The sequence below is a fragment of the Rhinatrema bivittatum genome, chromosome 1 (assembly GCF_901001135.1).
Source record: "Rhinatrema bivittatum chromosome 1, aRhiBiv1.1, whole genome shotgun sequence".
Taxonomy (NCBI): Eukaryota; Metazoa; Chordata; class Amphibia; order Gymnophiona; family Rhinatrematidae; genus Rhinatrema; species Rhinatrema bivittatum.
In genome coordinates, this window is record NC_042615.1 from 408,667,564 (window position 1) to 408,685,649 (window position 18,086).

General features: G+C 43.9%; 1 protein-coding gene across 1 annotated transcript in view; it reads right to left on the reverse strand.

The window, feature by feature from the left end:
- The window catches only part of DNAH6 (dynein axonemal heavy chain 6), a 3,261,518-nt gene that overhangs the window by 1,896,942 nt on the left and 1,346,490 nt on the right, over nt 1-18,086 (reverse strand). Inside the window, 2 exon segments of the mRNA XM_029602297.1 lie at nt 3,292-3,474; nt 14,723-14,845. Coding sequence (XP_029458157.1) covers nt 3,292-3,474; nt 14,723-14,845 — 306 coding nt within the window.

Here is an 18,086-nt window from a genome sequence, read left to right on the forward strand (position 1 = left end):
ATTTTCAAAGGAGTTATGCATGTAAATGTAGCATATATTCAAGCAAATTTCAAAAGCCTATTTATGCACACAAAACGTTTTGAAAAGTCAGTGAAATTTCATAGGGGTTACACTGTAAAAGTAGCAATTTTCAAAAGTACACCTATGCACCTAAAACCTTTTCAAATCACCTCCTTTCTGATGGATACTTATATTTTGTGCAATCAATAATGGCGCACACCCCTCATGTATCATACCATACGGCAAACCCCTCCACTCATGAAGAAATTTGCTTCTAAAAATTTTTTTACCAATTTTCAGGTCTATCCAGTACCGAGCGGTAGGAAGAGCTGCGTTAGTGCCTACTGCACCCGCGGTTACCGCCCGCACAGTGCAGCTCACCTACCGCTCGATCCTGAACACTAATTATATGTAAATGTAAACCGCGTCCGTAATGCCTTAGTCCCGCGCAACCCATTTTACTGGATAGAGCGCCTATACAGTATCCTGGGTGCGCGGGCCTAAGGCTTCACGCCACGCTGGTATCTGTCATTTCAAATGTCATTTGAAATGACAGATACCAGGAAGCGAAAAAACCAAAAGCAAAAAGTAAGTTGCTTCGCCGCTTCACTCTTCCCTCCTCCCGGAGCAAGGCTGCTTTTCGCGCCCTGCTCCGGGAGGAGGGAAGAGTGGAGCAGCGAAGCGACTTACTTCTTGCTTTTGGTTTTTTTGCTTCGCCGCTGTCAGTGTACCCCCTCCTCTCGGAGCAGGGCGCGAAAAGCAGCCTTGCTCCGGGAGGAGGGGGAGACACTGACAGCGGCGAAGCAACGGCGAAGACAGTGGCGAAGCAAAAAAAAACCAAAAGCAATTTTTTTTTTTTTCAAAAGCGACAATTTTTTTTTTTTTCCAAAAGCGACTTACTTTTGGGATCTGTCAAGATCCCAAAAGTAAGTCGCTTTTGGACGCCTGCCAACTTACTTTTCTGAAGCCATCATCAGGAACACATGCAATCGTAGCTCCTCCCGACGAATACAAAGAAGGCCGCCTGCACGGGGGAAGCGTACAATTGGCCGCTCAAGACGTGACGTCGTGACGTCACGTCTTCAGCGGCCAATTGCACGCTTTCCCCCGTGCAGGCGGCCATCTTCGTCGGGAGGAGCTACGATCGCATGTGTTCCTGATGATGGCTTCAGAAAAGTAAGTTGGCAGGCATCCAAAAGCGACTTACTTTTGGGATCTTGACAGATCCCAAAAGTAAGTCGCTTTTGGAAAAAAAAAAAAATTGTCGCTTTTGAAAAAAAAAAAAAAAATTGCTTTTGGTTTTTTTTTGCTTCGCCGCTGTCTTCGCCGTTGCTTCGCCGCTGTCAGTGTCTCCCCCTCCTCCCGGAGCAAGGCTGCTTTTCGCGCCCTGCTCCGAGAGGAGGGGGTACACTGACAGCGGCGAAGCAAAAAAAAACCGAAAAGTCGCTTCGCCGTTGCTTCGCCGCTGTCTTCGCCGTTGCTTCGCCGCTGTCAGTGTACCCCCTCCTCCCGGAGCAAGGCTGCTTTTCGCGCCCTGCTCCGAGAGGAGGGGGCACACTGACAGCGGCGAAGCAAAAAAAAAAACGAAAAGTCGCTTTGCCGTTGCAGTCTCCGTGGCAGCCCCAGTCCGGACATCGGAGGGGGGCTGCAATGTTTTTTTCGCTTTTTTTTTTTTTTTTGGCTTCGGGAGCAGGGGAGAGGACTGGGGCTGCCACGGAGACCGGCACCCATGATCGCGGCCGGGGCAGGTGAGCGGGGGCTGGGGGAAAGCTTGCCATCTACCCTTACCCCTGCCTCTACCGCAGGGGTCAGGGTAGGCGGTAAGTTTGCAGGTTAAACGCGCGACAAAACAGCAGGGAAAACTAGCGATAGTCGGGGCGCGGGTTATGGGATGCTAGGGAATAGCTAATTCGCTCCTTTGCATGCACTAGCGAGCTAATTCGCTCGTTTGCATGCAATATACATGCCACGGGCAGAAGGGGTTGCCCAGGGAATTTAGGACGCGGTAGGAGTAGGTTAAAGGGGATTCGGGATCGCAGGAAGGGCTAACGCGGCCGGAACGTGAGTAAAAAGCGGCTTAGGAGCAGGGTAAATGCGGCCACACTTTACAGGATAGGCCTGAATGGGAGTTAGTGAAATGGAGGCATCTCAGTGGGCTAGGTAAGAGTTAGTAGGGAGAATTAATGAAAAGATAAGTAATAGCAATTGAAATAAGTTATATAAAATAAGTAAAAAGTTTAATGGAAAACAGTCAATGATGTGAAATACAGTGCTCATTTATGATACTGGTTGAAGCCCATTGCGGGCAAAAGCCTGGAGATTGGATTGAAAGAGCACTTTAACATCTGATACGAACTCCCATTAAAGTAGGTTTCCTCATGAGTGGAGGGGTTTGTTGTACTTATATTTTGTGCCACTTACAATGAAGTGACTCCAAATTTACTTGGAGGTCTCAAAAATTTAAAAAAAGCAGTGGTTTGGCCCCTAGCCTAGTAAAAGCAAACCTTTTTTGGAGTAAAGAAGTTTGAAAACTAATGGTCATGATAGGAGGCTCCAAAGGGGTAGACTCAGGAGTAACAAAAAATATTTCTTCACAGAAGGGGTATGGAACAGCCTCTTCAGGAAAGCCCAGAACAAGTACAGAGGATCATTAATTGCAATGAAATGAGGGAAAAATCAGAGATAAACTGAGCAGACTACATGGGTCCTTAACTACTATTATATTTAATGTTTCTGTATTTTTCTAATGGTGAAGAGTGTGGGGGGGGGGGGGGGGGGGGAAGCCACGTGTGTGTAAACCCCATCAGCGGAGATATTAAACAGCATCTCACAGTGTTCAGAAATTTGATGGTTGAAAGTTGGCAGCTTTACTCATCAGGTGAATCATCAGAGACTCCAAGGGCTGATGGGATAGATTGATTTTCAAATGCTTTTAAATAAAATTTGTTCTGCTGAACATGAAAAATTTTTTTTTGAAAAAGAGAAAAAACTTTCTTCAGAGACGAGGTGAGAGAAAAAACCCTGCGTGTAGTCTTGCTTGTGGAAAAAAGACTGAGGTAAAATGGCAATCGTGCGGGAACCTAATCGTACAGCCGTACAGAATTCAAAACTCTGTACTATCTGAGAAAACTCCACCAACTGACCCGGTCATGATGCTCCCAGACAGCATGGCTAATTCAGTCTGCTATCGATGGGAAATATTCTTTTGTAAACATTTTACTTTAAAAGTTTCAGGTTATACTTCATTTAACACACATTTCTAACTTTAAGGAATTTTTTAGATATTATTACCATTTTAAGATCAGGACCTCCTTTTCCAAGAAGCAAAGATTCCAGCAAACAACACATTGTTGTAACTTTACTGATGTCCACTTGAGGAATAGCTTGTGTGCACTTCTTAACAACAAACTTTAATCCATCTTCTATATAATGATTAAACAAATCCAACAAATATTGCTTTGTTTCATCATTTAGCTGAAATACAAACAATATTATTCATCATTATTTAAGTCTATAAATAAAACAATATTCTCAAAGATACAGAAGGTAATTTTCAAGTGTATGTCATACATACATGTATTACGAGGGTATAGGGAAAGTTATGCTGGAGCCACATACTTTATAAATCACTGCATATCTCCATTCTCAAAAGTATTCACATATTTCAATATACTCACATGTTTTGTAATACAGGGAGCCACAAACTTTCCATATGTATTTTACAAAAGCATGCATATGCACGAGTAATTACATGTAGAACTGTTGAAGTTTACACACAGAGCCAATTATTTTGAAAAGTATGCATATATCCTATTTAAATACTTCTGTGTGTACACTGAAACTCCAATTTGCCAACACTTCTACCAGTTCACCTAGACCCTCCACCTTGACCCACCACCACTTAACCCAGACATCCCACCCAAAAATTACAAACAAAAGACAAATGTGATTTCAGTTTTGCAACTCAATTAGTAGGTGTAAAAACATGCAATCAGGTTTGGTGATGTATGTACATATATCGCTTATAACCCTACCCTGGAATGCTTCTAAATTGCCCCCTTTTTCCCTTTAACAATTATAAGTGATACTGATAGCATAAACAAACTTCCAGCTTTTCCAAAATACTATTTATGTGTGTAAATCCCACAAAAAGGCATAATTTCTAATTTTTATGCTGAAACCTATTAAAATTTAACTCCATATTCTATGCTATATAGTAGAGAATTGGATCTAAGCAAACGCTGGTTAAATAAGACACATAGAAAAACACTCTTCCCAGCAAGTTTTTTTATGGTAGTAACTGCAGCTCAGTGCAGGTTACCCCCACGTTTCTCTTAATGATAAGTAACTATTGCTCTGTGCAGTTATCCCCAAGTCTTCTGATAAACCATTATAAATCACTACCACCAACATTTTTTCTGGGAGATGAGCATTCTTGAAAATTCAGACAATGCTGTTTAACTTACTTTGCTTATTGACTTGGCCGCAGTAGTCCTCTGCTTTTTTCCTTATGTCTGTGTATCAGCACTCCAGACCATAAAAGTCAGGGCCCATAATGGTTGTTCTCTGAATCAAATACCCCTCCTCCTCAACCTCCCACTGTTGAAGCAGTGTTGCAATTGCATCAAAAGCATCAAGTCTTATTGGTTAAGGGTAGTAATCTCTATGCAAAAACTCACAGTAGTTGGTTAAGGGTAGTAATCTCCAGGCAAAAACTCACAGTAAAAACTTTTTAAAATATATCCAAAGCAGAAAGCCTATGAGGGAGTCAGTTGGACCGTTAGATGATCAAGGGGTTAAAGTGGCACTTAGAGAAGATAAGGATATTGCAGAAAGATTAAACAATTTGTCTTGTTTAATTTCCTTGCTTCGGTGTTTACTGAAGAGGATGTTGGGGACATACCCATATGGAGATGGACTGAACCAAATCACGGTGAACCGAGAAGATGTGGTAGGCCTGATTGACAAACTGAAGAGTAGTAAATCACCTGGACCAGATGGCATACACCCCAGGGTTCTGAAGGAAATCTAAAATTAAATTTCAGACCTATTAGTAAAAATTTATAACCTATCATTAAAATCATCCATTGTACCTGAAGATTGGAGGGTGGCCAATGTAACCCCGGTATTTTAAAATAGCTCCAGGGGCGATCCGGGAAACTACAGACCAGTTAGCCTGACTTCAGTGCCAGGAAAAATAGTGGAAAGTGTTCTAAATATCAAAATCACAGAACATATAGAAAGACATGGTTTAATAGAACAAAGCAGCATGGCTTTACCAAAGACAAATCTTGCCTCACAAATCTGCTTTACTTTTTTGAAGGAGTGAATAAATATGTAGATAAAGGTGAACCAGTAGATGTAGTGTATTTGGATTTTCAGAAGGCTTCCTCATGAGAGACTTCTAGGAAAGTAAAAACTCATGGGATAGGTGGCGATGTCCTTTTGTGGATTACAAACTGGCTAAAAGACAGGAAACAGAGTAGGAGTAAACGGGCAATTTTCTCAGTGGAAGGGAGTGGGTAGTGGAGTGTGTCAGGGATCTGTATTGGGACCCGTACTTTTCAATATTTATAAATGATCTGGAAAGAAATATGATGAGTGAGGTAATCAAATTTGCGGACGATACAAAATTATTCAGAGTAGTTAAATCACAAGCAGATTGTGATAAATTGCAGGAAGACCTTGAGAGAGTGGAAAATTGGGCATCCAAATGGCAGATGAAATTTAATGTGGATAAGTGCAAGGTGATGCATACAGGGAAAAATAACCATTGCTATAGTTACACAATGTTAGGTTCCTAGGAGCTACCACTCAAGAAAGAGATCTAGGCGTCATAGTGGATAACACATTGAAATTGTTGGTTCAGTGTGCTGCGGCAGTCAAAAAAGCAAACAAAATGTTGGGAATTATTAGAAAGGGAATGGTGAATAAAATGGAAAATGTCATAATGCTTCTGTATTGCTCCATGGTGAGACCGCACCTTGAATACTGTGTACAATTCTGGTCGCTGCATCTCAAAAAAGATATAGTTGCAATGGAAAAGGTACATAGAAGGGCGATGGCTGAGGGGGGATATGATAAAGGTGTTTAAAATCATGAGAGGTCTAGAACGGGTAAATGTGAATCAGTTATTTACTCTTTCGGATAATAGAAGGATTCGGGGGAACTCCATGAAGTTAGCATGTGGCACATTTAAAACTAATCGGAGAAAGTTCTTTTTCACTCAGTTTGTTGCCAGGGGATGTGGTTAGTGCAGTTAGTGTAGCTGTGTTTAAAAAAGGATTGGATAAGCTCTTGGAGGAGAAGTCCATTTCCTGCTATTAATTAAGTCAACTTAGAAAATAGCCCCTGCTATTACTGTTACCTTAGGCGCGCGGGTCTCGGCGAGGCAGCGCGCTGGAGGGGCCGTTCGGGGTCCGGGAAATAGCAGGGCTGACCCGGCAGCATCGGCAGCACGATCTGGTGGGGATCGGGGCGTTTTCTCCCGGCAGGCTGACCAGCATCTCCACGCGGCAAGGGGAACCAATTTCCGCGAGACTCGAGCGTTGGCTCCGCCCCCTTGACGTCAGACGCCAGCAGAGGCTCTTTTTGCGCGGGAGAATAGACTATTTAAAGGGAGCAGCTTCCCCAACTCACTGCTTCGGCCACGATTGTTCTTTGGAGCTTTCGCCTGGTGATTTGCCTCCGTTCCTGATTGTCTACTGCCTGCCTTGACCCGGACTGAGTATTGGATTTCGCTGCCTGCTGCCTGCCTTTGGATTATCTGCTATTTGGTTCCTGATTGTCTGCCCGCCCTGCCTGACCCGGACTGAGTATTGGATTTCGCTGCCTGCTGGCCTGCTTTGGATTATCTGCTATTTGGTTCCTGATTGTCTGCCGCCTGCCTTGACCCGGACTGAGTATTGGATTTCGCTGCCTGCTGCCTGCCTTTGGATTATCTGCTATTTGGTTCCTGATTGTCTGCCGCCTGCCTTGACCCGGACTGAGTATTGGATTTCGCTGTCTGCTGCCTGCCTTGACCCGGACTGAGTATTGGTTTTCGCTGTCTGCTGCCTGCCTTGACTCGGACTGTCTTTGGGACTTCTCATCACAAGGTAATCGGTCTAAACCGGTGGTTCCACTACTATCCGCAAGGGATCCTAACAATTACTAGCAATGGTAACATGGAGTAGACTTAGTTTTTGGGTACCTGCCAGGTTCTTATGACCTGGATTGGCCACTGTTGGAAACAGGATGCTGTATGGCATGTTCTTATGCCTTATGTTGTGTAGTAACTGCCTGTCCGTTGCAAGTTACTGTTAAAAGTCAGGGCCCTCATTGATTGTTATCTGAAACCAATTCCCTTTTCCCCCCTGCTGTTGATGCAGTGAGCAGTTTCACAGTGCATTGAAAGCATCAAGGCTATCCCTCCGAGCCTTCTGCTAAGAGTAGTAATTGCCTCACCAGCAAGTTGCCCCCATGCATCCTTTTTTTCTTTTCCATCCTCTAGCCTTTAGGGATCCATAGTGTTTATCCCATGCACCACTGAATTATTTGACTGCTTTTGTATTCACTACCTCCTGTGGAAGTTTATTCCAGGTGTCCACCACTCTCTCTGTGAGGAAATATTTCCTGACATTGGTTCGAGTCATCCCTGTTGGAATTTCATTTCTGTGACCCTAGTTCTACTGATTTCTTTTTCCAAATGGAAAGGTTCTAAGTTCATGCATCATTAAAACCTTTCTCAAGCTCTATATCATATCTCCCCTGCACCTCCTCTCTTCAAGGGTATATATATTTAGATCCTTCAGCCTTCCTCATAATTCTTCTGATAAGGACAACACAACATTTTGGATATCTGTTTCTGGACTGCTTCTGTCCTGTTCTATCTTTTTTGAGATATTGGCTCCAGTACTCCAGGTAAGGCCTCACCAAGGACCTGTACAAGGACATTACACCTCCTTTTTCATACTGGTTTTTTTTTTCTCTCTTTGCAGTCCAGTATTTCTGGCTTTAGCTATTGCCTTGCCATAATTCTTTGCTACCTTCAGATTGCCAGACACTATTACCCCAAGATCCCTCTCTTGGTCCATGCACATCAGTCTTTCAAACCGCCCCCCTCCCCCCCCCCCCCCCCCCCCCCCCCCCCCCCCCCCATTATACAGCTCTTTGGATTACAACATCCTAGATACATGACTCTGCACGTCTTGGGCCTTCTTTGGGCTTTCTTAAATCAATTTTTTTCTCTCTACCCCTTCAGGCGTGTCCACCTTTTTGCAGATTTTAGTATTATCTGCAAAGAAAACAACTTTACCTTCTAACCCTTCTCAATATTGCTCCACCAGCACATCTTTGAGCTCCCTCAGTATCCTGGTTTCTATCTCATCTGACTCCATGACCTTGTTTTGGTAAGGGAAGTTTATTAGCTTGTTCAGTGCCGGGAAAAATAGTGGAAACTATTCTCAAGAACAAAATTGTAAACCATATAGAAAGACATGATTTAATGGAACATAGTCAACATGGATTTACCCAAGGGAAGTCTTGCCTAACACATCTGCTTCATTTTTTTGAAGGGGTTAATAAACATGTGGATAAAGGGGAACCGGGGTAGATGTTAGATAGATGTATGTATTTGGATTTTCAGAAGGCGTTTTTGACAAAGTCCCTCATGAGAGGCTTCTACGAAAACTAAAAAGTCATGAGATAGGAGGCGATGTCCTTTCGTGGATTACAAGCTGGTTAAAAGACAGGAAACAGAGAGTAGGATTAAATGGTCAATTTTCTCAGTGGAAAAGGGTAAACAGTGGAGTGCCTCAGGGATCTGTACTGGACCGGTGCTTTTCAATATATATATAAATGATCTGGAAAGGAATACGACGAGTGAGGTTATCAAATTTGCAGATGATACAAAGTTATTCAGAGTAGTTATTAAATCACAAGCAGACTGTGATACATCTGCAGGAGGACCTTGCAAGACTTGAAGATTGGGCATCCAAATGGCAGACGAAAATTTAATGTGGACAAGTGCAAGGTGTTGCATATAGGGAAAAATAACCGTTGCTGTAGTTATACGATGTTAGGCTCCATATTAGGAGCTACCACCCAGGAAAAAGATCTAGGCATCATAGTGGATAATACTTTAAAATCGTCAGCTCAGTGTGCTGCAGCAGTCAAAAAAAAGCAATAGAATGTTAGGAATTATTAGGAAGGGAATGGTTAATAGAACGGAAAATGTCATAATGCCTCTATATCGCTCCATGGTGAGACCCACACCTTGACTACTGTGTACAATTCTGGTCGCCGCATCTCAAAAAGATTATAGTTGCGATGAGAAGGTACAGAAAAGGGCAACCAAAATGATAAAGGGGATGAAACAGCTTCCTTATGAGGAAAGGCTGAAGAGGTTAGGGCTGTCAGCTGGAGAAGAGACGGCTGAGGGAGGATATGATCGCGGTCTTTAAGATCATGAGAGTCTTGAACGAGTAGAGTGACTCGGTATTTTCACTTTCGAATAATAGAAGGACTAGGGGGCATTCCATGAAGTTAGCAAGTAGCACATTTAGACTAATTGGAGAAATTCTTTTTTCACTCAACGCACAATAAAGCTCTGGAATTTGTTGCCAGAAGATGTGGTTAGTGCAGTTAGTGTAGCTGGGATCAAAAAAGTTTGGATAAGCTCTTGGAGGAGAAGTCCATTAATGGCTATTAATCAATTTTTACTTAGGGAATAGCCACTGCTATTAATTGCATCAGTAGCATGGGATCTTCTTAGTGTTTGGGTAATTGCCAGGTTCTTGTGGCCTGGTTTTGGCCTCTGTTGGAAACAGGCTGCTGGGCTTGATGGACCCTTGGTCTGACCCAGCATGGCAATTTCATTATGTTCTTATGGTAATCCCATTTATTCATTGCTTTCTGATGTACTATTTGAAATTCCATAGGAGTTCCAAGTGTCTTTTGAAAAGTTTTCTAGTTGGCATCATAGCAGTGCATGTAAATATAATATACATGTTGTAAGTGATATTTTGCTTCAGAAGACTGTTCTTTTGAATTTTCTTTTTAATGTAATATTTGTTATATTTGCATAATTAAATTTTGTGTGGCTGTAGAGGCTGTAAGTCTATGTGGGGGTGGGAGTGGCAAGTGTGCAAGACTTTAAGTTTTGCCTACGGCATGTAATACCTTCCCTTGATCATGGGTTTTGTGATGGATGGGGAGTGTCAGTTTTTACAAATATATGGGTACATTTTTATTCGCCGGCATGTGCCAGGAGATATGTATGTCGCCAGGCTGTGCGAGCGCTGAGCGCATTTTATAAATGGTCCACCTTGCACGTATCTCTCAGTATTTGCCAGAAGTGCCGGGCCATTAAAAAGGGGGAGTCTGGAGCGGGGTCTGGGCAGGCCAGGGGCGGAGTGGGGGTCGGTTGAAACAACGCCATTTTGTGCTGTCCTGGTGACTTGTGCGCCAGCAGCCAGCCGGCACATGCAACTACTTCTACTGCAAGGAGGAAGTAAGTTAAAAAACAAAAAAAATGATAGGTAGGGTAGATTTAAGGGTCGAGGTGGAGAGGGAAAAGGGAGGAAGGTTAGGTAGAGGGTAGGGAAGTTCCTTCCCAGTCCACTCCTAAATTGGAGTGGACTGGGAAGGAACTGGGCAAAGGCCTAATCGTATCGCTTGCACATGCTTTACAAAATCCCCCCCCCCACATGCATGAGTGGGCTCCCACACGCATGTTGCGTGCACCAGTACAAAATCAGGCATGCAAATGCGTTGTAGGCATCATATTTTATAACATGCATGTGGCAACATGTGCATGTTATAAAATCGGCGCATCCATGTGTGTGCGCTGGGAACCGCATGCACCGTGGACATGCACGAGCATATTTTAAATTTCATCCCATAGATGGGAAGGAGCTGAGCATTATTTGATGGGCCTGGGACAGAGAATGAATGATTTGGGGGAGGGAGGGCAGCACAGTAATTGTTCGCATAGTGCAGCAAAAAAGTCAGCAAAAAAGTCAGCACTGGTCCTGGAATGAGTGAACCATGTCTCCATAAGAGCATCAATGTCCAAGTTTACCTCCAAAATTAGGGCTTCAGTTCTGGCATTTTATTGTTCAGACTATGAGCATTTGTGGTCATAGCTTTTCTAGCTGGCTCTTCCTAATCACCTTTTCTGCATTTTTTAGCTGATTGATTTTTTTTTACTTTCTCTTCCCTCTTCCTGTTTTGCTTGGGATGACTTGCCAATTTTACTAGTCACCTCCTGCCACACCTGCTCCCTAGTTTAAATGACTGATAATGTATGATCTGGATTTTTCACTTAGCATCCTCTTTCCTGCCATAGACAATTGTAGGTCAACCTTACTATATAATCTTTTTTTTGCTCCATACACCAGTTTTAGCCTCAAATGTATTTAAAACCTTAGACCAGGTTTTGAGCCAGACACTGAAATTATCTATATGGCATAGCTTTTCCCTTTCCCTGAAGATGTAATATTTCTGAAATTTGGAAATCTTCCTGTACTTCAGGGACACCCTCTCTAATGAGATCATTAGTCCCCAGATAGATGATAACATTATTATCAGAGTTGTTACTTACGTCTATAAGTGCTTTGACCACCTGGTTTGCAATTCTATTAGCTGAGGATTCTGAAAGGCATTTAACTGTTGTGTCCCCATTAAAATGAGTTCCCAAATTGATTCCTTTGTTGACTGATTCTCCCAGCTTTCTTTTATGACATTTGATCATGATGAAGGGTTTCTGGGTGCATTGGGTGACTACCTTCCTTTCAGAAATCGTTTTATATTCTATTGCTGGGACTTCTTCAATTTTCAATGTGGAAAATGTATTATTTAATGGTAACATTGGGGAGAGTAGGTGTCTCTTCATCATAGGTCTTATTCTGCCAGAGCCCACTGTAATCCAATATTTTCTGGGTTTCTGAATCCTGGATGCCTGACTTCTCTATGGGAATATGAGAAGATACACAAGATACTTCAAAGATGGGTACATTGAGTGTCTCAGAGTCACAGGTCTTGTTCTATCAGAGCCCACTGTAAACCTTTTGTGTCTGGGTTTCTGAATCCTCTGTGGGGAGTTGGGAAAGATATTCTTGATTTTGCAAGGAAGGAGAGATTATTTAAATTTGTACAAGTTTCTTTCAGGTGCATTAGCTCCTCATTCATCACAGACAGTTGAAGGCAAATTGAGAAACCCTTAATTGTCCAAATGATAGGCCTTGGAACATAAGCATACAATTGTTGCACTGAATAAAGGACATTTTGATATTATGACTTATAAACAAGTTGTGAGATTAGTTATTTCAGTCTTATATTATTCACTTAACCTAAGTGAAAATATACATACTTATCAAACACATAACATAACAGGAAAATGCAATCATATTGTTACAATGCTGCTCATGGAGCCCATCCCGCTAGCAGCCTCTCACCTGCCCCAGCCTTGCTTCGGCATGGCCTGCTGTGCCGCTCCCATCCCAGACCTCTGCTGCTGCCAGCCACTCCTATGCGGCCCGTATGCCCCAACATTGATTCCTCTGTGAAAGGAGTGCCACTGTCATGGACTCTGCCTCCTCATGCAGTTGGGAAGCCACCACTGCCGTCCTTCCACTTCCTGGGCCTCTAGGTGCGTATGTGTGCCTCATCACACTATTTAAAGGGCCAGCGGTGAGGAAAAGCCCATGGCCCCAACTGATGACGTCTTCAGCCTGCACCTAGTCCAGCCTTATAAAACGGCTCTGCTTTCACTCCTCAGGGCCTTCGAACCGGATCCATGGTCGTCCATGCTCCTCTTCTCTGGTCAAGGTCCTCCGTGGTCTTCTTTTGTCCAGATGGCTCTTCGTTTGATGTTCTAAATGTTCCTGGTCTCCTTCATCTGATGTCCTTTGTTCTGTTCTTTGTTGGAACTCCTTCGTCATCTCTTTGGTGTTCTGATGTTCCATGTCCTGAAGATCCAATGTTCCTGATGTTTTGTGTTCCAGTCCTGGTCCTGATGTCCTCATCTCCTCATCTCTGGCTCTTCGTCCTGCTTCCAGGTTTCCTGCTTGTCCACCTTTCCTGGCATGCCACTGTCATGGTTCATGACCAGCCCATGGGTGGATGTGTAGGGCGCTATGTGGCACAAGGCCTGTCTTCATGTCTGCAGCGCAAGTCTCCGGAAGGCCCTTTGTTTTTAATTCCGAGGTTTGTTCCTGAATCCGACTTCCAAGTCTTGAATCCTGAGTCTTGAATCCTGTTCCTGGTCTTCGGAGTACCTTGTGCTTGCTTCCATCCATGCCCAAGACTCAAGCCAGAACCTGCTCCGCTTCAGCATGGTCCGCGACCAGCCACAGGCCAACCTCTGTGCAGGCCTCTCCTTTGACATGTTTCTGGTTCAAGTCTTCACTTTCTCGCCTGGAGTCTGCTTCACTTTCGGCGTGGTCTGCAACCAGCCATGGGTGGTTGTGTAGGGCACGCTGCAGTGAAGTATTCATCCTGTACTAGTGTCTGAATCCTGAATCCTTGCCTATGTCTTCCAAGTATCCTGGATCCTAGTCTGAGTCTTCCAAGTTTCACGTATTCTCGTCGGAGTCTTCCAAGTTCCACGTAACCTCTCTGAGTCTTCCAACTTCCTTCAGTCCTCGTCTGAGTCTTCCAAGTTCCTCGAGTCTTTGTCTGAGTTTTCCAAGTTCCTGACTTCCATGTCTCTTCCTGTTCCTGCCCTCAGCCTCCATCTGGCCTCAAGCACTCATCATTCTCAAGCAGCGGGTGCAGAAGGGCTATCGAGTGGCTGGAGAGCTACTCATGAGACCAGCATTGCATTGCTGAGTCTCACTAGTGCATGCAGATCCAGTAGAGGACTGAGTCTGCCTTGTTCCAGTTCCTGATGTTCCACATCTTGATCCTGGTCCAGCCTTATTCCAGCTCCAGCCCGTGCCTGAACATTTCCACCTCCTATAGTGTGTGTCTTGGGGCTCCTCCCTGAGCTGCGCCGTGGCACAAGGGCTCACAGTCTCGCTTGAGCAAGTGCTCGCAACACATATAAAACAGATTTTAAAATAAAAAAAAAATTACATAAATACTTTAATTATTTTGAATGAACTAGCAAATAATTATAGAAATAAAATGTCAAAATTATCCTACCACCAATATTAAACAAAACCAAAACTAAGAAACCATCCCCTCAAAACAAAACAAAACAGCACAGACTAATATTAAAAATGAAAAAATATTAAAACACTTTGGAGCACAGTGGTATCTATCCCCGCCAATAGTGAACTTCTATGTAAATACAATAAATACCTTTATTTGTTTTGCTTTTATATATTTTTCAGTATATTGATTGTTTTTATTTATTTGTAGTTCCCCTGAGGCAGCCTCATTTAGGAGGCAGCCTCATTTAGGAGGCAAAACATGGATCCATGTTAGATATAGTGGCTAAGTTATGCTAAAGGTCTGGCTTCTTAGATCACATGGGCCAAATGAATATCTAAAGTGTTTTGATAGTTTGGTTTCTAATATTTCTTTTTTGGCTTGATAAATAACACCTATAGGGGGAATACTCAGTAGCCTTTCAGAGGTGCTTGGCTTTAATGTCCATCTGAATGAGCTAAAACTGCAAGAAAGGTAGTTAGCTATTTATCTTGATCAATACACATTTATCAGTGTATCCTACTAATAAGCTAACACTTTGAAAAAGTATAAAGCATAAGATTACATTCACATTTAATATACTTACTTTAGTTGAAAAACCTGCGATCCATGTCTGTACAAATGGCATCCACTTCAATTCTTCAGAATCAATGTATACCATTCCACAACGACTAACTGTGGCAGGAGATGCAACTTTTAAATCCTGAACCTGAATTTTAAAAATGATTTCAGTCAATTCATAAGCATCATGTACAATAACTAAAATGTTAATTATAGCTGTATAACTCTTTTAAATGAAGAACTCTATATTTTACAGCTATGCAATTACACAGGTTGAATGTAGGGATATGAAAACTATTTTCCTTTCAAGTTTGTGAGCTTGTTTATTTAAAGATGAATTTAAAAAGCCCAGCACACACCAAAATCGGGAGATACACGTACAAGTCGGGCTCACTCGTGCCACCAAATTTTAAAAACTGCCCAGATGTGTGTGTATATCCCACTGTGTGCACATCTCAAAGGTTTTCAAAAAGCGATGTGGTCTTGGTGTGGTCTGGGTGGGACATGAGCATTTTGGGGCCAAGAGATAAGCTTGCCCCATATCCCCTGCCATGTAAATTTACTTCAGCTGTGGAGGAGTGTTAAGTTAAAAAAATAGAAAGAGCCACTTCTGAAGGGTTTAAAGGGTCTGGGGTAATTGAGGAGATTATAGATTATCAAACCAGGAGGGATTGGAGGACCTAGCTGTTAACTAGATGAACTGGTAAAACTGGTAATGGTTTGAGTGCATGCCCCTTTCAAAATCCTCTGACTTACACTGTAGAAGTGGGATTTGTGTCTGTGCTCATGCCTATTTAAAATTGGGCATACATGTGCATGCACCTAGGCTATTTTCTAACATGTGCATATATGTGCACAAAAGTAATAAAATGGCTGCATACCTGGCCTCGTGTCGGTGCACATGCACCAAGGTATGCCCATTTGCCGATTTTAATATAACCATTTTATTTATTTACACATACTTATATTCCGCACCTTCCAACATTAGGTTCAAAGAGGATCACATTTAACACTAATAAAATTACACTGAAGTTGTAAGAAAACATATGTAAAATATTCATCCAAATTTAAAAAGTCATCACAGTAAAATAAATAAAACCAGTTGTAAACCATTAAAATAAAAGGCTTTTACTTGTTTCCTGAAAACCTTTAATGTCTTCTACTTTACTCAGTTCCACTGGGAGAGCATTCCACAATACTGGGTCAATAAAAGAGATAGTTCTGGGGTGTGTCATTTGTAACTTATAGTGACCCATTCAGGGCATGTCAGGTATATGAGTACTCGCTGAACACAACAAACTAGTGAATAATGTCTGGTCTATTTTAAAAGCCATGTATGTGCCAAAACTAGGAGACACAAGTGTATCAGACACGTGTGTATATATTTTAAAAGGCCCACAACAACATGCGTATCTCCCGTTGTGCGCACAAAACTTTGTTATGGAAAAGAGGTGGAGTGTGGGCATGGGCTGTGCAGGAAATGGGGTGGGGAATGGTCAGACCGGGTCTGAGGCATGATTTCTGCACGTATCTATTTACATGCACAGTGAGCGACAGGATCCCCTACAATGTAAATCTACTTCTGTTATGAATGGCATGCAAGTAATAAAATAAAAAAATATAGGTTACTTAGCAAGGTTTAGGGAGTCTGGCCTAACAGGGTAAAAAGTAGGCAAAGTAACAAGGAGGGTTAGGAAGGTCGATTTGTTAACTGGGTGAACTGGGTATGAACTGGGAAAATGGGCTCTAGTGTTGGCACACATGTCTAGTAAATTCCCCCTAGGTGGCATTTGTGTTGCGCTCAGGGTTGGAACCTTGTCCTCGGAAAGGGATGGCATGTCTCCTGAAAGGGAACAGGAGGTAACTGCCACCAGGGGGCGGAACACTGGAGGAAACAGAGGCTGTGAAGAGCTTCCCCACTGGAAGCCCGAGATCCCCCCGGGAGGAGCCTGTAGGGACCCGGGCCGCTTGGACTTATGTGGGCCTCACAGGGTCTTCTAGGAAAGTGAAAATCCGGCATGCCCACGGACACAGGGGGAGCGCGATCGGGTTCAAAGTCAGAGGCTGGTTGGTACAAGGAGAACCAGAACAGAGATGGTGATGACAAGGCAAGGAACAGAGCCAGATTCTGGAGACGAGGGCAGGCAGACAAAGGTCAAGATCCAGAGATCAGTCCGAGGAAGTGGTCAGCAAAGCAGGAGTCAGGCACCGGAGGTCAGACGAGGTCCAAAGGCAGGCTTGAGGTTTCGAGGCAGGTGGCAGGCAAGCAGACGAATCAGGAACAAGCTGAGATCATTGATGCAGGCGGCAGTCAGAAAGACGAGTCAGGAACAAGCTGAGGTCAGTACCAGTAAGACAATCCGAGGGTACTACCTGAGTAGACGAACAGACGAACACAGGAACAAGCAGGATGCAGGAACAAGTCAGGAACGGAACTGGAACAGAAGAATCCTGGAACGAGACTAGGAACAAGCAGGAAACAAGCGCAGAGGCAATCTCAGAACAAACCGACCAGATTGCCAAGGCAAGGAAGCTAGAGACAGGAACTTCCTTATATCGAGGGATCAATCAGGGCACGCCGCTCGGCACTAAGACACGCCCTTGGCCCTACATGAGTCCGGCCCAGTCCGCGGGTGTATGGGAATGGCTAACATGGCAGAGAATGCCGAAACCTCGGCGTTGGGGCCTGGCGTTGCCGTGGAAGGCCAGCGACCGCTGCCACGGGACGCCAGGGACTAGCAGAGCTGGCAACTACCGCGAGGGAGGATATCCCAGGACCCACTGTGGAACTATGAAGGTGAGCGGTCTCATGTGCAGGACAATTGCAGGTGGGGCATGTAAAGAACCCCCCTTCTAGGCCTCCCCCCTACGCAGCTGTGGTTTCTCAGGGTACATCCTGTGGAAAGTCCTCAGGAGATCCTTATCAAGGATGTTTTGGGATGGTTCCCACGAGTTCCCCTCGGCCCCCTAGCCCTCCCAGGCTAGGAAGTATTACCACTTGCCTCGGCGACGCCGGATGTCGAGGACCTCTCTTACCTGGAGAGAAGTGTCAGGTTCTGCAGAGACATGAGGAGCAGGGAAGGTCTTCGAAGAGGGAGGGTCTTTGCAAGAGGGCCAGGAGAGGACCAACGGCTTCAATGGGGACACGTGAAACGTGTTGTGGATACCCAATGAACGAGGTAGCTGGAGTTGATATGAGACAGCTCCCACTCTTCGGATCACTGGAAATGGTCCTATGTACCTTGGAGCCAGACGGTGAGAGGGAAGTCTCAGGCAAATGTGTCGAGCACGCAGCCATACTTTCTGGCCAGGTCAAAAGAGTGGAGCAGGTCGTCTGTGAAGATCCGAAGTGCTCTTGGCGCGTTCAGCAGCTTGCGTAAGTCACTCCT